The sequence below is a fragment of the Drosophila busckii genome, chromosome 2R (genome assembly GCF_011750605.1).
Source record: "Drosophila busckii strain San Diego stock center, stock number 13000-0081.31 chromosome 2R, ASM1175060v1, whole genome shotgun sequence".
Taxonomy (NCBI): domain Eukaryota; kingdom Metazoa; phylum Arthropoda; class Insecta; order Diptera; family Drosophilidae; genus Drosophila; species Drosophila busckii.
Window position 1 is genome coordinate 7,096,883 of NC_046605.1, and position 26,398 is coordinate 7,123,280.

The 26,398-nt window shown below is 35.6% G+C and overlaps 1 protein-coding gene, 1 long non-coding RNA gene and 1 other non-coding gene across 3 annotated transcripts in view; 1 reads left to right on the forward strand and 2 right to left on the reverse strand.

Annotated features, from left to right (window-relative positions):
* LOC108597110 (serum response factor homolog) overlaps positions 1-26,398 on the reverse strand; it is a 38,106-nt gene that overhangs the window by 511 nt on the left and 11,197 nt on the right. The window contains exon 3 of the mRNA XM_017983488.2: positions 27-408. Coding sequence (XP_017838977.1) covers positions 27-408 — 382 coding nt within the window. The remainder of the gene's footprint in view (positions 1-26; positions 409-26,398) is intronic.
* On the reverse strand, positions 2,370-2,443 carry Trnan-guu. The gene has a single exon. It is a non-coding gene; the product is annotated as a tRNA-Asn (tRNA).
* Positions 9,284-25,617, forward strand: LOC108597112. Its single transcript, XR_001915076.1, has 3 exons — positions 9,284-9,426; positions 23,489-23,764; positions 24,815-25,617. It is a non-coding gene; the product is annotated as an uncharacterized LOC108597112 (long non-coding RNA).

Consider the following 26,398-nt stretch of genomic DNA (forward strand, 5'->3'; position numbering starts at 1 on the left):
GAGCTATGGACAGTTAGTTCGCTTACCCTCATCGGTTTGCAGATGCAAGTGTCCGGCTTCGATGAGCTGCCGCAGCATGTCCGGCGGCACATTGCCCAGCGAGTTGGCCGGATAAATGTATTTGCAGTTGCTATCTGCAGTTGTGGCAGCAACAGTTGCAGCTGCAGCCGCCGCAGCCGTCGATGTTGTTGGCCCAGTTTCAGTCTGATAGCTCAATGCGGGTGGCATTGATTTGGGGCAAGCGACTGTTGCAGCAGTTGCTGCTGCTGCTGCTGTTGCTGTCTCTGTTTTGGCTGCTTTAGCTGCTGCTCTGGCTGCTGCTTTGGCTGCCTCAGCAGCATCCGTTAGCATTTCAACATCCGAAGAATCATCAGACTCGTTGCCCGATGAAGTTGGCGAGCGCTCATCCTGCCAAACATAGAAAGAGAAAGAGAGAGAGATCGAGATTAGTATTGCAGCCAAACAGTCTGCGCTGATCTTAAGCTAAAGCCAACTGTTGCCAACTGCCAATAGACAGACAGTCGCTCGTCTGAGCGCGACTGTTCTATATGCCAGGCAAGTAAGTGGGATTTTGGCTGGACTGGAGGCCCACAAGGCAATATGTTTGCACCAAATATGGCGCGAAATTGCGTATAAGTGCTGGCCGCGTTGTACGCTGGCACGCATTTCAATGAGCCAAGAGCGCAGCACACAGCACAACACAGACAACAACTCGTTGCCATAAATGTGCACACGCGTTAAAGAATTTAGAATATTGATTCCGAATCCGAATCCCATACAGCTCTGCTCCGCTGCTGACGTTCTTGACACTGAGCGTCAATCGTTTTCAGCCTAGAGATGCAACATAGGACTAATTTAATTTGCTAAAGGCAAAGGCGCGTTGCTAAGGCAACAAAATTAATTCTAAGGGCGCATTTAAAGCAAGCAAAGTATATAACAGCAATTAGTTAACTTGGACATAATTATTACAAATTTAATTTAATTGTTATGCAAAGTCAATCTTAAATCTTTTACTTAATTCTATTGAGAATAAATGCTCTATGTTTCCAAATTTAAATTGATTATTTAACACATAAATTCACTATATTTTCTTATGTGTAATTTTTCGAACTTTAATCAATTCTCTATTTTTATTACTCTCAGCACTTAGGCACGCTTAACTAAGCAACTAGCATTTAAACTACTCGTGCTCCAAGTCAAGAAGCTGCCACTCAAACAAATTGAAACTGCTCATCCAAGTAGCCTAGCCAGAAGACTAGTCAATGCCAAATGCAGAGTCAGCAGAAGCCTGAAAGGACTCTCAAGATCTGCCTACTCCGCATGTTGACTTCAAAAATCTGCATAAGCAACTAATTAGATTATGATTAGATTATTGATTAACTCGTCGTACATAGGAAATTTTTTATTATTATTGCTATAAATATTGATTGCTATAAATTATATTAAGTTATGCAGCATATGCAGTCAACTAATTATAAATAAAATTAACATTAAATGCATTTTCATTTTTAAAAATGTGTAATTAAATTGTTTGTTTAAATTTAAAATCTTAGCACTCTGTCATCTCTAGAATCGGCACAAGCCTCAAGCATCATTATCAACGTCATAAGTATCGTTGGCATCATTTTAATTTTGATTAGTGTGTGCAGTCAGTCAGTCAGACAGTCACAGTCAGTCTGACAAAAAATAATTGCAAACTGTAACAATGTGGGCAACGCCATTTTGTTGAAATTGCGCATACGCCGCATGCGCCGCCGCCACCACGCACAGACTTCCAATGAAATTGTAGCAGGCAATTCGCATGCGTGTAAGGTAAAATTGCATTGTTGCAACCGGCAAGCCGGCAAGCTGACCAAAATGGGCGTCAACGTTGCTGTTGTTGTTGTTGTTGGCTGCCGGCCGGCCAGCCAGACCCAGTCCGGTCTGGGGCTGGCAATTGCCTTTTGAGTGACAGCACCAAGACATTTTAATTAGCAAACACCAAGGCATGGCCAGTGGCGAAGACGACAAACTGTCTCTAAGTTGTGCGATTTACTTTTGGCGCTGGGCAGCAAGTGTTGCTGCTGCCTGTTGCTGTTGCAAGTGCAACTGTTGTTACGCTCACGATTTTGCAGCAGCACACAAAAGCTGTAGTCGAGTTGCAACAGCAACAAGCGTTGAGCTAATTGTGTTGCAAGCTAAAAGAGCGCATAAGCTTGCGTATAAAATGTCAATGTGGCAACCGAAAACCACAAAGGCCAAACACAGACTTTGATATTAAATGCAGCTATAAAAATTCACAGCAGCGCAAACAATTAAATAAAATCTAAATAAATATGCAGCTCAATATTTATTAATTGCAGCAATAAAATAAAACAAAAAGTTATTGTCGCCCCCGGGTGGACTCGAACCACCAACCTTTCGGTTAACAGCCGAACGCGCTAACCAATTGCGCCACGGAGGCTGTTGAAAGCTCAGCGGCATGAAACCCTAAATCTACTCAGTCCACATTACACTTTTCCACTAAAAATAAATTCTTTTTGATAAGTAATCATATTTCTCTGCTGCTATTTTTAGCCACAGGCAATAAAAAGAAAACACTTTTTAATTTGCTGCCGATTAGTTTTATGACTGATAGCAAAAAGTTAAAAATGTGTTTTTGCTAAATGCGCATTAATTTATTGCTGTTGAGCAATAGTTGCGCTTGTTTTATGGAATTTTAGGCATTTAGTCAAAGTGTAGTGAGCATAAATAAATCAATTGAAAACTTAAAAATGTGCGCATATTAATATAAATATTGTTTTTAACATATAAAGCTTATTAGCATGTGTTTGGTATTAAATTAAGTCAACAACTTGCTACATAAAATATTTAAAACATAATTAACAACATTCTTATTACGAATAATTCTCAAGTGTTTTAATAGATTTATGTCAGCTTAATAAAGCAGCTGAGTCGCCGTACTAGCAGCACTCACCACTTTTAGTTATTATATTAGTGTATATATTAATTAATCTTGTAAATAAATAAATAATAAATCAGCTGAATGTTTGTAGTCAAAGAATACTAATTAAGCCAGCAAGTTGTTCTTAATTTGTTAGTTTTTTGTTATAATTTTAAATTTTATATTTCTATGAATAGAAGTAATAATCTTCAGTCGAAAGTCTTTGTAGTCACAGCAGCTAAACTAAGTGCTCAACGTTAATTTCATAATTTTTATTTAGAATTAATTATTAATAATATAAATATTTGTCTTTAATTGTTTTTTTTTTTTGCATTGTAAGTAGTTTTGTCTGCTAATTATTGTTCTTCATTATTTGCTTAGAATTATTTTATAGCAAGACAAACTCTCCTAATTGATTTGCTTAGTTCTTTGCTGTTTAATAAATTTAATTTTTCATAATAATTTAATAATTTCATTTAATTACTGCAAGTAGATTTCTTCTATTTCAACTAGACATATATGATTGATTTAATTATTGCAACTAGATTTCTTCTAATTTATGTGCTTTATTATTTGCTTAAAATTATTTAGCAGAGATGCTTCTAACTGATTTCCTAAGTGCTCTGTTGTTTTATTTAAATGTAATTTAATTATTGCAAGTAGACATGCATAGAAATTTTCATGTCTAATTTTATATTTACTGATTGCTTTTATTTAAATTATTATGCAGTTAACTTAGCAACTGTTGGCAGATCCTCGCTCTTAGTTAAGCGCTTTATTTAGCAGCCAATTATGAGTGCGCATAAATTTGGTACGCTGCATGCCAACTGACGGCCATTGCAGCTTGCAACAAATTAATTTGCAACAAAAAAGAAAAAACTGCGTGCTGTATGCTCCACTTGCTGCACGTTCGCAGCAGACGGACGGCAAGGACATGGCCCGGCACGATGATGAGGCAGCAGCAGCAGCAGGCAGAGACAATTCAAGTGGCAAGGTACTCCTCAAGTACTAAATTGATAGTCGTGTGTCGTGCGCAAATGCCGAGCGTGTCTCATTAAATGACAATTAGAGCTTGAGCTGCTGCTGCCGCTGCTGCTGCCTGCGAGTTGCAGTCGCATGTGGAATGCAACGAATGCAATTTATATATATAAATAAAAGCTTATATAAATATATATAAAATACAGCAGCAGCATTGTTGTTATTGTTGTTGGACCGATCGCTTGGCCTCGACTGCAGCAGCAACAAACAAAATGCAATTATATAGAAATTTGTCTTGCCGTGATATGTGCGGCATGTTGCATGTTGCTAGCCGTGTGGCCATCAGCCAGTGCCCAAAAATAGGCAATTTGGGAAAGGCTTTAATAATAAATGCTAACAACAAAACGTAGCAAAGACCAACCGATCAAACGATCAGTCTGGCGATCAGTCAGTTTGTCAGTTCGTCAGCTGACAAATCAAACAACAAAAAAAGACGCAGTACACAGCAAGAAATAAATGCAAACAAAACAAAACGAAGCTAAGACTTTGGCAAATAAAAATGTTTGAGTTTGCAGAGATGTAAAAAAATTAAGCAAAAGGCTAAAAATACATAAAAATATTAAATTAATCATAGCGTTAATAAATAAACATTAAATGTTAAGAGATGTTCAAAATATAAAAATAGACATTCAAAAGAAAATTGTTTGGATCTTCTAAATTAGAAGTAAAAAGCTTTAAAATATTAAAATAAAATTTAAAAAATTTGCAGATAAAAAAAACAACTTTGAAATGCTAAGATTTGTTTAAAACAAATAAAAAAATATTTCATAAATATTTATGTATATATATTATAGAATAAAAATATGCTTTACCCAAAAACATTTTTTAAAAATTAAAAATATATTAAAAAAAATATATACTATACATAAATTAAAATTATGCTTTAATTAAAAGACTTTCAAAAGTTATGCTTATAACTTTTAGCTTTTGAGAGCGCTCTAATTTACGCTTTGTGTATTGACACTGCTGGAGCTATGAATGAATCTACTAAATTGGCCAAGCGACATTCACACAGCCAAGGTGGCATATTCTGCTGTTGGCCAGGCCAAAGTGAATGCGTTTCAATAGCTTTGTTTTATTATATTTGTATTTTGTGTTTGTTTGCTGTTTTGTTTGTTTGTTTGGCATGGCTTTGGCTTTGGTGTCGTGTGTCTCTCTGTGTGTGACCTACACCAAAAAGCCAAATTGATTGACGGATGGCACATTTGCCGATTGATTAGTTGTTTTGTACCAAAATGGCGTTGGCCGATGGCGACAACATCAGGCGGCTCTGGGGCTCTGGCAGTTGCCAACTTTTTGCCAGCTGCCTCAACAAGTTGACAAGTCAGCACCCGCTTAACTTCAAACTTTAAAGCATTCACAACAAGCTTCAATTTGAAGCTGCTGCTGCTGCTGCTGCCCGCTCCTTAAACATTTTGGGCAATAAACATTTGCATTTTGCATGCCACTGTTGTTGCTGTTGTTGTTGTTGCTTTTATTGTTGTTGTTGGGAAGCGTGTGCATCTACCGACACTGATAGTAACTGAGCTGAGCTGGAGAGACAAAGGAATAGCCAAATGTGCCGTGCCGGGCAGTTGCGGGCTCCATTGATGCTGGCGCTTTCAATGAAAACATAAAAATAAAAATGCAAATTAAGCCTGGCAACGAAAGCACTTAAATCTAACGCACAATTCCACAAAACACAAAAAACAATCAAACACAGTGGGCTGCTGCCTTTTGATGACAACAATAGTTGAAAGTGCTGCAAGTGTGGCAAGGGTAAAAGCACAAAATTCTGAATAAAAGTGAAAATGTTGAATATTCTAGTTGAAAGCAATGAAGCAGTAATGCAGTAAATTTAAGGCTTAAAATATGCTAAAAGTTGAAACTGCTAACATTTTGGGCTTAAATAATGCGCTAGATAAGCACAAATTAATACATTTTAATAATCAATTACTTTAAACTAAGTGCTAAGCTTAAAGCCAAAGTTATGTTAAAGCTAAGACTAATTTTACTACTAAATAATAAGAATTTTAAATCTTATAATTATTAACTCAGTACCAATATTTGTTGTGCTTGAAATTCATACAAACTTATTTAAGAATAATATATTTATTAATATTAAAGAATAATTTTTTATGAATTTCAAGCAAACAAATATTGCATCTAAGTAAATAATTATTTATTTATTTTATTTATTTATTTAATGTCAACTATGAACAGTCGACGATAAAAGTAAAAGATTATTTATTAATTACCTAGGTACGTAAATAATTATAAGCTAATAAAAATAAATAAAATAAAGTGCATAAGCTGAAACTTTTGAATAAATTTTGCGCATAAAAAATATTGGCTATAAGTAAATAATTATGTATTAATTATTAGTTGAAAGTGCTCATATGAAAAGCTTAAATTAAAAGCAGAAACATTTTAAATAATTTTCTATGACAACTAAGAGCAACAAATATGGCTTGGAATTATTAATTTTAAATTGCTGCGATGCCAAATACAAATACGAATATTTTTTTATATTTTTGGCCAAATTCTGACGCTCTGCACCACTGTGAATGGGTAGGTGGAATCACAACCCAATTGAAAGCAAGCCAAGCTGGAAGAGTTCAACAGGAAACGTTAAGCAAATGTTATGAGAATGCAGCGCGAGACTGCAGAGAGGAGTAGGAGGAGGCGGTGGCGGCGGCTGCCAAGTGGGGTCGATGCAAAATGGGGCGGCTGGCGAACAAAGCCAAAAGCCAAAGCCAGTTGACACACGAACAGCAACAACAACAACAAATGAACAACAAACAGAGACAACGACTGCGTAGCCGACATTGTCAGTTGGATGAAGTTTGGTTTGGTTTGGTTCGCCGTTGGCGATTCGGAGTCGCATCCGGGCCAAACAACATGCACTTTAAAGCGTTTATATCCGCAAGCCAGGCCAACAGCAGCCGCAGCAGCAGCAGCAGCAGCAGCGCTGGCGGTAGCTTTTGCCTGTTTTTGGTCAAATCACAGTTTGGTTTGCTTTTTTTTCTGTTTTTTATATTTGCGGTTTACACGGATTCACGCGCAAAGAAAGCGAACAGCAGGAAGTAGCTCAATACTCTCTCACTCTCTCTTTGTGTGCAACTCGTGAGCTTGACAATTCATTAGCTTAAACTTAAGCTTAGCAGCAGCTCAGTTATGAGCTAATGCGAATTAGCATCTATTTAAATAGCCAGGCTATCGCATTAAGATGCCACGATTGCCAGTTGGCCAAAGAGCAACGAGCTCAACATGCGGCTCGCCTTTTGTTCAGTCGGCAATTATTTGAAATCCATTGTGTTGCAGTCGCTAGCGATGAGCGAAGCGCTAAGCGATAGTTTTGAAATATTCTGGGTTCAATTGCGCAGCTTAAGCTTAAGCAGTTTTGTTTATTATAAAAATTTTTAAATTTATTTGCTAAATTGCCATCTCTAGTGCTCGATAGCACAACCTGCAGCTAGCTGCGCCTAATTATGCGTGCGCCGACAACAGAACAAGCAGCGACAAGCGCTAGGATAAGCTGGGAGGGGAGGGGGATTCATTCAGATGAAACGCCACCGATTAGGCCTGGCGTTTGGGCCAGGCGCCCACTTCTTCGCAATATTTATGATGGGCACTAACAACAGCCGCAACCAACAGTTGAATGCAACACACACACACACACACACACACGCATACGTATGTGTGTAGACAGCGAATATCTGTTAACTGTATGTAAACGAGTCAGCAAAACAGTTTGGCTTAATCATTGGCTCTTTTGTTCGCTGTCTGGGCCAAAGCGGCGTAACTAAGTTAAACAATCTGTACATTTGACAGCGTTTAACTAAACAAGTAACAGCAGCTAATTGCCAATTGAACAAAGTCAATTATAACTAGATTATATCGTCTTAGACTACGTATTGTCTTAGCCAAGTCAATAAGAGCGATAGACTTTAAAGCGTTATACACTAACTAATAAATAATTTAAAATTTAAAAACTATACTTTGAAGCTTTGCTTAGTTTGCATTTTGCATTTATGGCATAACAAATGATAGTTAAAAAACATTAATAACTTAAATTGATTATTATTATTTGTCAATGCTTTTTAATTTATCTCTTTGGCATGTGTTAAATATTAAACTAAATAATAATACGCTTATCAGTTTTTTAACTAAATTAAACTAAAATTAAAAAATGTAATTGAGTAAACTAATTGTTTTGTTTTTGAAAAAAGTAACTTAAGAGTATTTTCTTATTTATGTTGATCTAAGTAAAGCTATATTGTAATTTAAATTAATTTATCTTTATAGCATTTAGTTTAAGTATTTACATATTGAAACTAAATATATAAATGATTAAAATGTCTAACCATTACATAGCTAAAGCTTTGTATTTTAAATAAGCGCTCAGCATTTTTAATCAACTCAATGTATTTTGTTTTACAAGTTTATTTACTAAATAAACACTTTAAAGCTTTCAATACAGTTTACAATTAACAATTGGCAAGCAATTGGTCCTTGAATTTGAATTGTCACTGCTTTGTTAAATCTGCAATTCTAAATTGTCTGTTTATTTATAGCAGTTACAACTTGATTAGAAAACTTCAAAGCAACACGCTGCTAATTAAAACCAAAAATAAGAAAAAATACACACAGCAACAATCTTTAACCTTATAGAAAAATCATAGTGAGCGCATTAGATTAGTTTAGTAGCTGTGCGAGCTTTAGAGCTACACAAAGCAAATTGTGTCATACGACTAAAATGAACATAAAACAAATCGTGTCTCGTGTTCACGCCCACCAAAGTTTAAATACAAAACGCTGATTTCATATTTTGAGCACGGCAAATTTCGCAAACTGGTTACACCCAACAAATTGTGGTTATAAAATAATCAAATGCACACTGACAAACAAACAAAAAAAAATATAGAGAGACGTGATATTATAACGAAATACGTGTAAATTAAATTTTCATATTCAATCGCCAGTCATTTGTTTGCTTATTTGTCGCGGCCCAATGTACATAAGGCACAGCCCAAAATGGACATGTTAGCAGCGAGTCTATAAAATCTAATACGCACAAGCAGAAAGCATAAGTCACAAGCCACGCCCCCACGGCCTATATACTAAGCAAGCGCCTAATCAGAACAGCGCTTAAGAGCGCCAAAGTCAAGAGCGCAGCTTTGGCAGTGAGCGCGAGTGGGCGAGCTATAACGCAGCGCGCGCTCTTAAAACGTTAAGTTGGCTGCGCAACAGAGAGCGAGAGCGCAGCCGAAGAGCGCAGCTTTAGCGGCAGCGGCTCAAGAGTGACGACGGCGCTGCTGGCGTTTCAGTCTGTTAGTCGCTGCGTGAGCAGCACGACGATCAACGAATCAGCGAATCAAAGCAAAGTGCGTTTAAATGAATAAAAGTGTAAATACGTTAAAAAGTGCAAGTTTCAAATAAATAGTTACTAAATATAAAGTGCAGCAAAAGAAATTATGCAATGGGTAAGTAAATTAAATAGTTGACTTATGCATTAAATTAAGCTTAAGCTGCTGCTACTGATTTTAACTTATTTATATGCGCGTGTCTAACTTGGAGCTTACTTTTCAATATGTTTAAGTAGCTCAGGGTCTAAGCTATGTAAACAGTAGCCCAGCAGGCCAACAACTCAATCAAAGGCTTGCAATCACAAACAATCACACAGCGCACAACAGACTAAGCCAAGTTAACAGCAGCAGTTGGGGCACTCGGCAGTTGGTCTCTGGTCTTAGTCTTAGTCTTAGTCTTGTGGTCAGGCTTTGGTTTGCCCGCCAAGACGGCGGCTACATTTCATAAATCAGCATGCGAGAGTTGATTTGGCTATGAGACGATTGTGCGATTGTGTGTGTGTGTTTGTGTGTGTGTTGCCGCCTGCTGCGAATCCTGGCTATTTATTGTATTTTAACAACATTATAAACGAGCGTTTAAGTGGCGAGTGTCGAGTGGGTCGCATTTGATTTGTGTTAGAATGCAAATGCCGCTATAAACTTTAAGCCAAAGACAATGCCACAGCGACCGACAAAGTGCAGTTGGTTAGAGCGAGTGCGCGAATTTCATAATCAGGCCTCAAGACGTGGCCAACAACATGCCGCGCGGCTAGGCTTGACTATGGCTATGTCGTTTTGGGCCGGGTCAAATGTCAAGCACATTATTTTTATGTTTACGTATAATAAATATAAATGCATGATGCATTTTTGATAGATTTTCGCTTATACGCCAATAAACAAGCGCTGGGCACACACAGAATGGTGTTTGGTGTTTTAGCCAACACTTGGCACAACCACAAAACCAACAAGCCAGCAACCAGTCGTCGTTGAAGCCACCACCACCACCACCACCACCATTGTGTGGGTACATAAATTCAAACAGAAACGACAAGCGGGACACCAGGAAGCCCGAGAGAGAGAAAACGGCGACTGCGTTTTATCGGCCACAATAAGATTTGCTGCTTTTTTTCGTTTCGTTTCGCTTTGCTTTGCTTTTATTTATTTATAATTTTTCGCAGTGTGTCTGTATGCAAATGTTAGCTCTATACATGTGTGTGCGTGTGTGTGTTGCTGATGTTGAAAAATCGACGATCAACTCTGTCAGTCAGTCAGTCAGTCAAAACTTTCGCGGGACCAACCACGTTGACGTTGGCCAAACAATGCCTTGTTGACACTGATGGAAAATCTGCGTGTCACAAATATCAAAATTCAATCGTTAGACGATAGCCTATGAGCCATACGTCAAACGGGCCAACAGCAGCAGCAGCAGCTGCTCACAGTCTGCAACTTGCAACTTGCAACTGCCCCCAAAGCGGTTTTGACATTCAAATTGTCTCACGGCAAGTCGCCAAGTTATAGATCAGTGATCAACGATATGCTAATGCTCGAATTGCAAATCCTCAGCGATCTTTCTGCGCTGCGAACAAAGTAATTTAATGCCCAATTCCAACAGTGTTGCTGCTTATCTCACAAAGATATGCACAGATCACAAAAATAAAGAAAGTTGCAGTTAGCAATCCTTTGAAATAATCAAATTCCAGCAACAGCAAGCGAAGTTGCTAATTAAGCGATCATTTGATATTTAAAAATTAATTGTTTACTACTCAAAATTAATCAAATAATTTGAGTTAGTTTATTTCTTAAAGTATTTAAGAGCAGCATAATTAACAATGTAACTAATTTATTCAGATTAACATATATTTTTGATTATTAAAGTAAAAGTTAACTATAGTTAGTTTTTAATTGATACAATTTGATTCATATTTTAAATTTGAATAATACTTAAATTTCTATTTATATTTCCAAGTTATTTAAAATATAAATATAAATTTAAGTATTATTTTGCTAATGCAAATTTAAAATATGAATTAAAAATTGAAGATGAGAATTATTATTTTTGAAATAAAATTTTGTATATTACTCATGGCTGATAATCATAACAACGATTAAACAGAAAGAGAAGAATAAAATTTTAGTTAAGATTTCTATTATTGATTTCAGTCTCTGTTGTTTTTTAGTTTACGAATTTGTCTAAATTTTAAATATATTTTCTTGCGACTTTTGCTGCAAGTTCTTTGGCGCTCTTAGTATTTTTTTATACTAACAAATATCAAAGCGCTATTAATTTGTTCACTAACAAAATGAAATCAATTTAGATTTTATTTATTTATTACTATTTGATTCAGTCTCTTTCAATAAATATCAAAAATTAAAAGCACACACACAAAAAGCTGCTCAGCTAGCCGAACTCGGAGCTATGTCTAAAAATGGTAAAGTCAATGATATATCTGAACATTAGAGTAATAGTAAGTGCGTAAACCTGCTCTGAACTCAGAACGTTAGGCGCATAAATTAAGAGTCGTATTGAAAATAGGCTATAAAATGATTGATTAATTGCAAAATGCCTTAAAAGGCAACCCGAGAGTGAATAAAGGAAAATGTTGCAGTTTATGATAAAAGATGAAAGCGGATGAGTCAGCGAGTTGAGTTTAGAAAGCGCTAAGCTAATTGTGCAACAATTTATTGCATAAGTGATAAACTAAAACAAAAGAAACCAATGAGCAGAATATATTAAAAATTAAAGAGAAAAAAGAAACGGCAAACTAAATTACTTAACAAGGCTGAGGCTGAGGCTGCGGCTGCGGCTCAAACTGCTGGACAACGTTGTCTGCTTGGATGATTTACTTGTGCGTAATAATGCAACGCCCGCAACGCAGAGACCAGGGAGTCTCCACAGTGTGCCTGTGTGTGTGTACTAGACGTGGCCAGAAGGAGCATGGCCACGGTAAATGCATGTGAGAAGAAGTATAACTGGGAATGCGCCTCAATTTAAAATGCGAATTACATTATCTGATCAAATGCATTCTTCTGCTGCTGTGCAGGAGCACTGGGAGCTGCTCCAAGCCACAGCCACTGGACACACTCAATCTGTGCATGTGTATGCGTGTGTGTTGTGTTTGTCTGGATGCTGCACAAATAAATAAATTTTAAAATACAAACAAGTAGCGCGCGGCAAAAAGCGCCGAGTGGAAAATTCGTGACAGCAATTGCTGATGAGCAGCGTGTGAAACAGGCAGACCAAACGGCCCCGGGTTCTTGCAATCGGCCCCAAACAAACCCCCATAGTAACAACAAGCTGAACACAAGATCACAACAGGCCAAACAAACGCGTAATATTGAGCGACTAATAGCTGAAACTTGACTTGAAAGCCAACGAAATGAAATGGCCCAGAGTTGACAACAGAGCGAGACACAGAGCGAACCCCAAGTGACTGCCACCTCCGCAGTCTAATTAACTCCTACGAGCGCATACACAAGTTTTAATTAAGGCGCACACACACACACACATTTATATATTATATACAAGAATCAAATATATTAAAGCAATAACAGGCAGCAAAACAATCAAGTTGACGAACCGACGAGTGGGCAGCAAACAACAACAACAACAACAACAACAAATATAAAAATAAAAAAGTTACTTGCGCACATATTGAAAAAAAATAAACTACAAGCTACAGCATTGTGGAAGCTGCGCTGACTAAACGTAATTTGTGCTATTAGTTTAAATTGACTGCGTATTAAAGTCACTTGCAATTAATTGAAAGCTACGCGCTATAGCATGACAGAAAGCTAAAGGATACAAAATGCAATTTAATGCAATACAAAGTTAGCAATAAATTTTTAAAATATTTATTTTATTTAGTGCTGCAAACTGCTAAACTAATTAAATATTTTGTAGCAGTGCCATCAATATTTGCAAAACTTATTAAATTTTAGTGTAGAAAGGAGCTAAACTAGAAGAAGAAACTGAACAATTCAATTTATGTGTTTTATATATTAAAAGTTCTGTTTTTTATGCTTCCTAATAAAAAGAAATGTGTGTAGCGCAAACTTAAAGCTTAAAGTCAAGCATAAAGTTGCTATAAATCGCTTGTTCAAATGTCAAATCTATATAAAAGACGATGGCAATTGAGTAGGCGGCAGCTACTTAGCTAATGAAGCAAAGTTTGTTGAGTTGGACACATAAGCTAAATATATTTAAGTTAAATATATTATATAAATGCAAGCGAAACAAGAGTTCATTCAATGTTCAAAGAAAATAAAACTTTAGCAATTAAAAGCATTAAACAATAAGTAAGCAACTCAAATTTGCTAAATTGTTGCTGATTGATTGTTGGACTAAACATTATCCTCAGTTTCCTTTGAGTTGACACAAGCACAAAGAATAAGTTAAATATATTAAATCATTTTAGAGCGAAATTATAAATAAACTTCTTGCATATTCAGCTTAAAAAATTAAAGCAAACCCCCCTTTTCATATTCGATTAAATACAAATTGCTGCGCACTTTTGAACAAAGAAAATAAATTGTAAGTGATTAAAATCATTTTGATAATAAAACAATAAATCTGCTAAATTGTTGCTGGACTAAACATTAACTTTAGCAGCTGCTTCTTTATTTTCTTTTGAGTTGACACAAGCAAAAAATATTAAATAATTTTGCAAGTGAAACTAAAGTTCATAGTTGAAATACAAATTACTGCACACTTTTGAGCAATGAATATAAAATTTAAGCAATTAAAAGCATTTTGATAATAACGTTTTGTTATGCACAATAAATGCGCTAAATTGTTGCTGCATTATATTTTTCATTTACTAGCATTGTAAATTGTTCTTTGATTAACTTGTAAAAAGCTGTTGATTGACTAGCAAACTTTTGTTGAAATGTTTAACAATTTATAATAAATAGACAAATAAATATTATGCTGCTAAATAAGGCTAATTTCATTTAAACTTTATTAGGCTCCTTAAGCAGCAAAATATTTAGCTTTATATTTATTATAACATGAATAAAACAATAAACAGAGTTTATATAAATATTGCTGCAAAGTCTAGCACAAAAGTGAAGTGAAGCGTAAACAGTAAACTTAGTTAAGCTGATTAAAATTAGTGCGAAGCAAGCAGAGTTCTGTCTGAAGCTATACACAGCTCCATATGCTATAGTCTGTGGTTTAATTACATTTAAAGAATGTTTAGCTGTAGTTGAGTCTCAAGTTGAATTTTTACAAAATGCTTCGCATAGATATGAGCCAAGGCCTGAGGCCACAAACTGTCTGCAGTTCTGTGTTCTGTAGCTGATTTTTTGGGCTACAGTTTGAGTGCACACTGCAGATACATCAATCTAGAACGGCAGGCAGACCAGACAGCCAGACAGACATACAGCGAACTCGACGATTGGCAACTGGTTGAGAGTTGACAATAATGACGACGACGACGACGACGATGAGGAGGACATTGACGATTGGCAATGCCACAATGATGAGATAGAAAGTAAAAGAACGCGAACAGCATGAGACGTCGCTGTGTGTGCCACAGACTGTTGCAAGTTACTTGTGCTTGCAATTTTAATGAGACGTGGGAAAATACTCGCAGGCATTTGTAGCTTTGTATATCAAGTATACGCTTCAGTTTTGTAATTTGCACATGCAGATTTTTATTGCAGGCAAAGTGCTAAACATTTATGGCTATATTTTGTTCTTGGCCACAACAAATCGGCAACTGAGTTGGCCACAAATTAGCGCTGACAGCGGCTCGAGCTGCTGACAGCAAGGGACCACCACCGGCCAGTGGTCAGTGCACACAGTTGAGTCTCCATTGTTTGCTCCAGAGCAGCCAATTGGACGCCTAGCGTGCGCTAGCTTGGTGGCATGCCACATCGTTGCTAGCTGCAGCTGTGTTGCAAGCTGGCTAACTGGACAGCTGAGCTTGTTAAATGTTTTGCCGCCAAAGACAACTTGCAACATGCGGCGGCGGCCACCACACGGCAGTCAATGTGAGCGTCATTTGAATGGTGTGATAATTTTTCGCGCCCTTAAGCCCAAAAACCAACTGGCAATGGGCAATGGCAGCTCTGGCAGTGAATTAATTGCATGCCACATTATAAATTTCGCTGCAGCACGCGCACACGTTGCAAGTTGCAAGTTGCAACTGCATTTCAAAAGAAATTCTTACACGCCGCTGAGCTTAACTAGCAGCCAAAAGTAAAAAATAAAACAAAGTGCTAAGCAAGCAAACAAAACGAATGGCAAATGCTCTAAGGCAAGCAACAACAATTAAACAAAGTTCAATTTGTTGTTGTTAAATGCAAGGCAGAGTTAATGCTTAGAAATTTGTATTTAATTTTAATTAGAGCTGGAAACATAAATTCAAATCAACAATAAATTTAAATTCCTTTCTTCAACTCCAAAGTCACTTTTCAATTTCATTATACAAATTGTTGGTCTTAGACATTTGTGTTTAATATTTTAAAGTTTAAAATTGTTATTAGAATTGATTTATATATTTAAATTCACAATAAATTTAAATTGCTTTCCCCAACTCCAAACTTATTTGGTCTTAGACATTTGTATTTAATATTGTAAAGTTTAAACTTGTTATAAGAATTGGTGCATAAATTTAAATTAATAATAAATTTCAATTGCTTTGCTTAATTCCCAACATTAGCTTTCAATTTCTTTATAAAAATTGCTAATAAGAATTTTGGCATTTTAAGTTAACATAACTTATGTATATAAATTGAAATGATATATGAATTCAATAAGTCGATTGTAGCTTTTTAGCTTTCAAATTAAATTGCAAAATTTTGTTTAAAGTTTAAACGAATCTAAGTCTTAAAGTCTTTTAACTTTAACTTGCGCTTTGTTTTATTGCTGCTGTTACAAAATGTCTAAGAATTTAATAAACTGCCCACAATTAGTGTATTATAGAATTAAATACACATAAAAAAATAAAATTGCAGCCCAACATAAATTCCAAAAAGTTTTTCCAAGGCATGTTGCAAGTTGTTGCTGCTGCTGCTGTCGTCGTCGCTGCTACGTGTGGGCATGTCAAGGCGTTGCGTTAAGTGGCTGCTGGGCTCGCTAAATATTGCGCATACGCCAGGTACAGCCGACAACAGTTGTACGCAGTCAATCAACAATAAAACAATTGGCAACAAATGAAGCGCCTAAGCGAAGATTGAGCAAGTCAAAGCTACAAGCAATTGTTGTAAAAAAAAAAAGGATAAACTGCTAGCGCTATCAAAATTTAACTGGTGACTATAATTTTCAAACGAACGTTTGTGGGTGGGGTAGGGGGGGTAGCCATATTTACATTTGCATGTTTGCTCTGTATCTAAAGCAATAGTATCTGTATCTATACTTTGCGCTGTTGTAAATAGCGACCAAATTTGCATATCAAACGCAGTCAACAACAGACGCCGCACAGTCGCCTTCGATACGACAACAACAACAAAAGCAATAACAACAACAACAAGTACAGTGAGCACAACATGCTGCTAATGCACAGACAATGTTGGCGAATTTGCGTACGTTGAACGTTCGCGAATTAACTAAATTACAATATGTGAAATTGTCGTTTTCTCTCTCTCTCTCTCTCGCTCTCGCTCTTTTGCTTTATTTGCGTAAAATTATTATGGCAATCGATTGTGCGTCGCAAAATGTAATGAAAATTAAATGCAGCGACCACACAGGCTGACGAGCAAAAGCAAAGAGCGACGATAAAGATTATTATTGATTACTCATACGCCGCGTCTAACGGACGGGAGCAAGCAAGTCAAAAGCGGGCATATGTGACTAGCAGTGAATATGCAAATTGTAATTAAATAAAGAGTAGAATAAGTAGAAGTAGCAATTATTAGAGACTGCAGTCTTCCAATAAATTATGATAAAGAAATTTTAATGCTAATTAAATTTTTTTTGAGACATAACTAAGCTGCTTACGAATGTCTAAAATTTTAGAAGCTTGTTTACATTATTAGCTAAACTATTTGCAAGCAATAATATCATATGACTATATAGCATATTATAGCTACATAATCGTATAGTCAATATATATAAAGCCAAGCTACAGACTTAGAATTTCGTAACGCCAAAGTTTATATTGAAGATTATATTGCTACAATATGCTATATAATCATATAAACTTTGGTAAAGTCCAACAACTGTTTATAAATTTTTCATTTTAAATAGCCACACAATTTTAAAATATTTTATTGAATTTTTTTATGGCTACAACGTTTTGTTCCTTCCAAAAAAAAATATAAATAAATTATGTTAGGCAAGTAAATAGACAAGTTCAGCTTTTAAAGCAAATTTTCTTTGATGTAAATTTGTAGTGATGGCCGTCAAAATAAATTAAATATTTAAGCTATTTGTAAGAGCTGGCAATTAATAATAATAATATTAAATTTTCTTTAAGACACATAAAGTGTAAACTTTGTAGCGATGACCATCAAAATAAATTAAATACTTAAGCTATTAGTAAGAGTTGGCAACTTATAATAATAATAATAATATTAAATCTATTTTTCAGGCACAAAGTGTAAAATTTGTAGCGTTTTGCTAGAAAAATAAATAAATTTTTAAAGCTATTAGTAAGTGCTAGCAAAATTCAATACAATATTATTGCAGCTTACAAAATTTTTGCTTTTGCTACTTTTATATCAAAAAATGTAATAAGAGCAGCTTAACTAATTCCAATTGCAACATAGCATAATTTTCTAGGGTAGCTGATTAAGCAGGCAGCGCTTTCTATAAACAGCAGCTGCGTCAGCAGCAGCAGCGTCGTCGGCGTCGTTTAGCTGACGATGTCGCGCGATTTTCGATGTCGATGACGATGACGCGATCGCCAGTCGCGATAGCCGCAATTATTTTCGTCATAAGTCAGCCAATGTGGCGACGAGGCGACCACATTGCACTTCAGTTAGCTCGTTTAGCTGCACTCAGTGGCTCTCGCTCTAGCAAGTTGACTCGACCGCCGACGCTGTTGTTACTGTTACTGCTGCTGCTGCTGCTGCTGTTGTTGCTGTTGCTGTTGTGCTGGTTTTTTTTACACGTACATTTGTTGTTGTTGTTGTTTGTTGTTTTTTGCGCACCACACAAGCTTCCAAATAAGGGACGGCACATGTGAACTGAGGAAGCTATAACTAGCGCTCTGATCTACGCAAATCTGTGGGCTTTGCACTTTCGCATTGATTTCAATAGAAACTAACGCATGCTGACAAACTGCAGCCCCACGCGTTGATTGAAGCCACATTAAATGGGCTCAACGCTGCCAGGTGGCGCAGCCCAGAGCCAGAGCCACCGATCAGAGCAGCGTTTGGCACTCATGTCGCATACGCGACTTCGAAACTTCGATGCTTGCGACGCGACGCGTCGTGTCGTGCAACATATGGCAGCAGCCGATGACAACGCATGTTAACAGCTTTTTAAAGGCAATTGCACAACCAACACACACACACGAACACACACAATTCCCAGGCAGAACATAAGACAGTTACAAAAGCAGCAGCAGCCTCTCCCAAAAAATTGAAACGTGCGCTTGTGTTTTAGACAGTTTATCCATAGCAAAGTGACAAAAACATTTTAGATTTTATATAAGTTAAGCAAGGGTTGAAACAAAGCTTATGAAACATATGCGGGTGCTAGAAAATGTCAAAATTTAAAGTCTCAGTTGCTTTAGCTGCAAGTTTGGCATAAATTTTAGGCTATAAATTGAGCTAAACTAGCAGCAATTGTTAAGCACAAATTAACATTGTTGCTTAAGTTTATTGCAATTAAATTGAGCATTCAATTATAAACAAGAATTTTTAGGCAAACTCAAATTCAAAGCTTGTGGCTGCAGCTTTGCTAGTTAGAAAGTAAATTTAGTTTTAAAGCAACAAAGCTGTGAGTTTATGAAAATAAGGTATGGGCTATTTATTATTATTATTGCCATGAAACAATAATTAATAACAGCAATTTCTATATTTTTCATAAGCTTTGTTCGCTCTTTTAACAAATTTTCACACTAAACTTAACAATAATAAACATAAATAAACACAACAATAAAAAGGTAGCGGAAACTGAAAACTCCATTTGATGAATTAAGCAGATTATATATTTGACATTAATTTTTTTCGAGTAGGAACCACAGCTTTACTTCCTGTTCAAAAGTTGGCAACACTGAACCTTGTGACCAGCAGTCTCTACAAACTTAATAAGCTATGCTAAAGATATAGGCCTTAGCTTGAAGTTTGTTCATTTATTTGAACTAAAAATGCAAACAACATGGAATTCGAATTAATATCCTTACACCCATTTACAGTTTTTAAACGATCAAATCTAATAGATGCAAGCTAAATGCGATTAAAAGTATTAATTGATTTTGAGCTTTGATTTTTCTTATTAGCAGACTTGGTCCTAACAAGAATTTAGTCACAAATATTACAAAGCTAATTGTAGAATTTTATAAAAATTCAATTTTATAAAATTAAATCGCCATAAAGAGAACTAAGTACAGTGGACTCAGTCTTGTTGAGATAATCCATGTCGAAAGTTGTGAAAAAATAACAAACGAAAAGCTTCCCTTGAAATTTGAATTTGTTGGCCGATTTGATATTTTTTAACTCAATTTAAAAAAACAAAAAGCGCGTGTTAGAGCAAAACTTTCTGAGAACAGTAGTGCTAAAAAATAGGACTATATTTTGTAGTGTTGCCAGTTGCCGAAATATAAATAGTGACATTCGTATAAAAAATGTCTTTAATTGAAACAAATTTAAGCACGAAATTGCTTGTGACTTTGACTTGAGCTAACAATGAAATTTCGCAGGCAGCGCAAATAAATAACAAATGTTAACTAAATATAACATTTTATATGTCATAAATAGTTTAACAAATTTAAATTCAAGCTACGCTTATTGCCATTCTAAACTTTCGGCTACTTGTGCTGCTTAAGCTGCGCGACTTAAATTCAAAACAAGCGCTTGGCATTGAGAGTTCTTTACTCGACACTTTTGTTGCTTTTGTTTTCACTCTTTTTTGGCAAGTTGCAACCTGAAACGTTGCACTGGGCCACAGGAAATCACACGCGTGCCGGCGGCTGGCGGATGGGGCAGCGGACTGCCGGCAATGCGCTGTTGATTAACCAAAAATGCAGTCTGGCGTGCCTTTGAATTAAGGTATCGATTTAGCCTGGCCCGAAGCGAGACAGCAGCAGCGGCAGCAGTTTAAGCCAAAGCCAAAGTGTCACTCATTTTCATTCATTGTGGCGCGCGCTCATTGTTGGTGTGAAATTTAGCACAACAACAGCAGCAGCAGCAACAGCAGCAGCCACAGCGGCAGCAACAGCAACATTAACAGCAGCAACACTGACTGGTTGTCTCTTGGCTGCGGTTGCAATGAATCCGCATAACAGACATACAATCAAATGGACAAATGTACAAATTGGACAGACAACAGCTAAGAGTAAAATATTTATTGTTGTTGCTGTTGCTGCTGTGGCACGAAAAATGCTTTTTAAATGCAACGAAGCGCGTCTGGCTGGGCTGGCAACACGCTTTCTACTTGCCCCAAACGTATCCGTTGCACAGGATCAAGTGTTATAAATGTTAATTCACAAATAATTGCAGACACACACTCCTCAAAAAAAAAATAAACCCAAAGTCAGCCAAGTCAACATTATGCAATAGCCCAAGAATAATCTGGCTGCGGGGATTGCTTAATCGGCGCCAATCAGACGCCGCTGCCTCTGCCCCCAAAGTTTGCATGTCTAGACTTAAGAGCAGGCAAATAGTAAAAGAAGAACTAAGCATGAAATTTAATTGAAAATTTATGGCGTTTTCAACAAGTAAAAAGTGTTCATCAAGCAGAGCTGATGAAGAGACTTTGGCAAATTGTGTGAATAGCACAAGCAGAACTTAAATAAATTGCCAGGCATTTAATTTATAAAATTAAAATTAGAAATCTTATTTTTACATTTAAGCAAAAGAAAACAAGTGAATAAGCAGCAAAATATAATCAACTTAGCATATAGCTCGCTCTAAAAAATTTTTGGTTCATATAAAAAAAAATTTATGTAGATTTAATACATATTTTATATAAAAACTAGCAAGCTATTATTTCATTTTATATTTGAAATTTGCTACAGAAAAAAAGATTTTGTTTATTTTGAATAGAAAAATTTAAAATTATATTTAATTATCAATTCAATTCTGTGGAATTTTTCATTCCATTAAAATTTAATAACTATTACTTTGGAATTTTTAGCGATTAAGTCAGTTTAACACTTTGATAGACCAACTCGATAATAAATACCGAATTAAGAATCAAAATATAATCAAATCAGCATATAGCTCGCTCTAAGAAATGTTTGTTTGATATAAAAAACATATGTACATTAATTATATATTTTATATGAAAATTAGCAAGCTATTACTTCATTTTATATTGGAAATTGGCTACTGAAAAAAAGTTTGGCCTATTTTGATTAGAAAAATGTAAAATTAAAATTATTGAGCTGTTCAATTTTTCATTCAATAACAATTTAATTACTTTATAGTAATTTAATACTTTAAAAAATGTTTGTTTGATATAAAAAACATATAATTTAATATACAAATTAGCAAACTAAATTTAATTTTATAATTGAAATTTGTTGCTGACAAAAAATTTTGTTTATTTTGAATAAAATTCAAAATTCAATTTATTTGGCAATTCAATTCTATTAAATTTTTCATTTCATTCAAATAAAGATTTAATACTTTTAAATTTTAAGCGATTTAACACTTTGATAGAAAAATTAGCAAACTATTATTTAATTTTTTGTATAGAAAAATTTTAAATTAAAATTCTTTTTCAAATTTGATTGTACAAATTGAAATAAAAAATTATTTAACAACACAATGCGGCTCAATTTTTTATTCAATTCCAATTTAATTACTCTAAAGCTTTAATACTTTGGAATTTTTAGCGCTTAGCTAAGCTTAAGACTTTGATAGACAAACTTTTGCTAGTGTGGAGGACAACGCTTAACAAAAGTAAGCGCAGATCAATAATAAATATTCAAAGCATTAAAAATATGTTATTATATTTAATATAAATATTTTCGTGCTGGCAGCTAAGCTGGCCTTTTATTAAGTGCCATAAATTTAAAGATTTTTCTTTCTGCCACATCAACAGCTTCAGCTTCAGCTTCTCAAGCTCCCCACACTTAACAAACTGTTAACGTTTAACAATTCAGTGCTTCAGTGCTTATATTCTAAGCATTATACACTTGTGCCCATCCAATACAATAGACATTATATAATATAATGCGACAGCCTACACATAGTTTCAATAGGAACTGCTGCCCACAGCAAAAGAAAAAAAAGCAACAAGAGCCCACAAGCAAATGAAATGAAATGTTGAAATCATTATAGTTTATATATAATAAAGTTAAGCTAATGTCGTATTTAAATAGTGAGAGCAGCCTTAGCAACAAATTTGTTTGTTGTCTTCATAAATTAAAAAATCGCGCATAATTCTCAGACTCAGACTCAGACACAAAATGCGCAGTGAGGCGTATGAAAATATAAATAAAACATCCGTGAGTTTTTTTTTTTTGAAATTCGCTGCTTACGTCTGTTGCGAGTTGCCACGCTTCAGTGGCAAGAGTTTTGTTGGGCGTGGCAGACGCCACATGGCGCTGCCGCGTGTGCAGCTAACTGAGGCACGCCCTGGGGGGTAGAGAAGGTCGTTGAGATTTCATAGCCCGATAGCAAAGAATTTTGATTAACTTGGAAGTCGCTGCAACGCGCTCAAGACTTAAGTTGAGGGAGGTATGTTGGCCAAGTTGCACAATTGCAAGACTTAGACAGTTGCTGTTGCTACTTGCAACTTGCTGTTGCAGTTGCATACAATGTACGCATTATTTGTTTGCATTGCCAACCAATAATTGCTTAACTAAATGCGCGGCAAGCGCTCAACTGAAAGACTCAAGCGCCTCGTTAAAGCGGCTCCAGGCTCGAGCCGCGTTTTGGGCCTTTAAATAATCACAATGAAAGCGAAGAGGACAACACAAGCGGCTGGCCTGGCCAGGAGACAAGTCAAAGCAAAAACAATACACAAAACAACAGAAACAGCAAAAAGCGAAGCTCACAAATTGTCATTTCTTAAACTTTATTCTCTTTTCTTTTGCTGTCTCTTTTTTTCATTTGTTCTTTTTTCTTGTTTTCATTCCAGATTGCGAAGGCGGCAGCAGCGTCTACAAGACAGCGACTGTCCAGCTCTCCAGCTCCAACTTTAACTCCAGGTCGTAGCCACCCCCCACCCCCTTCCCCAGCCACTACACACAGTTCAAGATGTTTGCCGACGCGCACAATGTGCGGCTTTAAGAAATGCCGAATTCCAGAAGCTACAGTACAATCAGTTGAATTAAACAAGATCGGAGCAGCGAGCAGCGACCACAACGAGCATTAAATACTCTTTTATTTTTCATCTGGCTTAAGCAATTAATTGGTAAGTTTAATTGGTTGAGCTGCTCAGTAATCTATGCAATACTTTCAATAGGCCTATACGATAGTTTCAAACATAAAGTCAACTAAAAAGAAATCTATTCAATACTTTCTATTGTAGATAGATATATAAAACTTTAAAAATTATATTCATGTTTGTTTTCTGAACTTTTCTAAAGGTCAAGTTTGAGAATTAATTTTTACTCAAGTCTGTGTAGCAAACTTAAAACTAAGCCCAAGCTTTCTATGCGATAGTTTCTAAGCAAATTCAATATTAATTCAATAGGATTGAAAAACAAAATTCTTAATTAAGCCTCAATTTTAAATGAACAACAGTCATGTCTTGGGAAAAAAGAGTTATACGATAGTTTCTAAAGCACATTCAATAGTGTTGAAAAACATAATTCTCAATGAACAACAGGCAACGCTTTAAAAAAGAGTTGCACGATTGTTGCTATAGTAGAGTTCAATTTGATTTTTTACAGCTCAATAGATAATTTGGTTTCTCTACACTTTGTTTTTAATTATTTTCAAGAGTTAAACGATAGTTTAAATTCAATAGTAATTCATTACGATTAAAAAACAATTCTCAAGTTTCTATAATCAATAGACATCGCTTTGAAATAAAGAGTTGCAGCATTGTTTTTGAAGTAAAGTGCAATTTGATTTTATTTACAGATCAATAGATAATTTGGATTCTGCACACTTTGCTTTAAAATGTTTTCAGGCGCTATACGATAGTTGCTAAAGCACATTCAATAGTACATAATTCATTAGGATTGAAAAACATATTTATTGATTAAGTCTCAATTTTGCATGATCAACAAACATCGCTTTGTTTCTAAAGTAGAGTTGGGTTCTGTTTACCTTTTTTTTAAATATTTTCAAGCGCTATACGATAGTTGCTGAAGTGAAATTGTTACAGTATAAGAGTTTTGTAAGCTAGTTCAAATATTTTAAAGAATTTTATTACTATCATACTCAGCACTTTACTTTAAGCTGAGCCATACGATAGTTAGCTATACGATATAATTATTTCTACACATTTTTCTAGCTTAATTTTTCGCAAACTACGCCTGATTAGCATACATTGGGCCTGGATAGAGTATACAAAAGGCAGAGGGGCGACTGTGGATAACGACGCGCTGGCGACGATATCATCGCAGCTGCAGCAGCAGCCTAGGAAATTAAGAGGACATTGTGGCGGCATGTGGTTAGAACTGAACGCGCAATGCGCAACGCTCGTGGCGGCGGCTTAAACACAACGAAAATTTAGCTAGACCGATGCAGGCCACGCAAGATTCTTAGCGTTGTTGCGTTGTTGGTGGCTCAACTGGCCACTGGACACAGCCACTGACAGAGGTCGCCCTCGTACGTAATCGTCGGAGCATTCGCAATGCTTTTGTGCCGTCTGTTTGGCCTGTCGTTCGACTTTGCCATGGCTTGGCTGCTGCCTTGTGCTGCGCACGTGGCCAACTTGGTGACGCTTGGCCCCAAGCAACAGCAGCAGCAACATGAGCAGCAGCAGCAGCAAATCATTGAAATGTCGTTAGAGCTGCGGTTGGGGCGGCACGCGGCTGCGATAGTCAGCCGAACCGCAAAATGCTTTTAATTTCTCAAACTGATATGTACTTAAGTTGTGTACAAAGGAGCAGCAACAGAATTCAACGAAGGGGGTGGGGCTAGAGATTGCAGCTAGAAAATTGAATTAAATTGTGATTTGCATGCGGAGGATTCTTTTGTGCGGAGTGCACAGAAGTAAAAGTAACAAAATCTTAAAAAGAAAGTAAACCAAAGAATTTGCTGTTGAGTTGTTGAAGAAAATATAAATGCCAAATATTCTTCTTCTTTTTATGCCCATGCCAAATATAGTATTTAAAAAAATGCTATTAAATTATTGTTGAGACTGTTTTGAATTTAATTTAGCTATTTAATTTTCTATAATTTCTATAATAAATTTATGTTATATTTTGAAAGAATAAAATAGTATGCCAAATTAAATGCAATAAAAAGTATGTAGCGATTGTAATTGAATTGCAAATGGCAATGCTTAAATTGCTACAATTTATCCTATATATCCAAATATAGAAATTAAAAATATAGAAATTAAATTCTTTTTTGATTTTAAAGGCATTTATAGTATTTTAAATGAAATGTTTTTGTTATACAGAAACTTTTTAGTGACTGTGACTTGATTTAAAAATTAATGCCATAAATAATTTGTGCAGACTCTAAAGTGATTTTAATTAAGAGCGAAGAATTTGCTGATAAGTTCTTAAAGAAATATAATATTTAAAAAATTCTATAAAATTTCGTTGAGACTTTAATTGAATTGCAAATGTTGCTATTTAATTTTCTATAATTTTTTATATTTTTCTAATAAAAAAAGCATTGAAATCAGTTAAGAGACTGTAAATTGAGCTGGCGGCTAATTTGGCTTCGAAAATTATTGCAAACTTAATGCAATAAATAATTTGTAGCGGTTGTAATTAAATTGTAAATGTTACTTTTTAATTTTCTATAATTTCTATAATGCCAAATATAGCATCTAAAAATTAATGCCATAAATAAGTTGTTTAGAATCTAAGTGATTTTAATTTTCTTTAAGTTTCAATGGCATTTATAGTATTTTAAATAA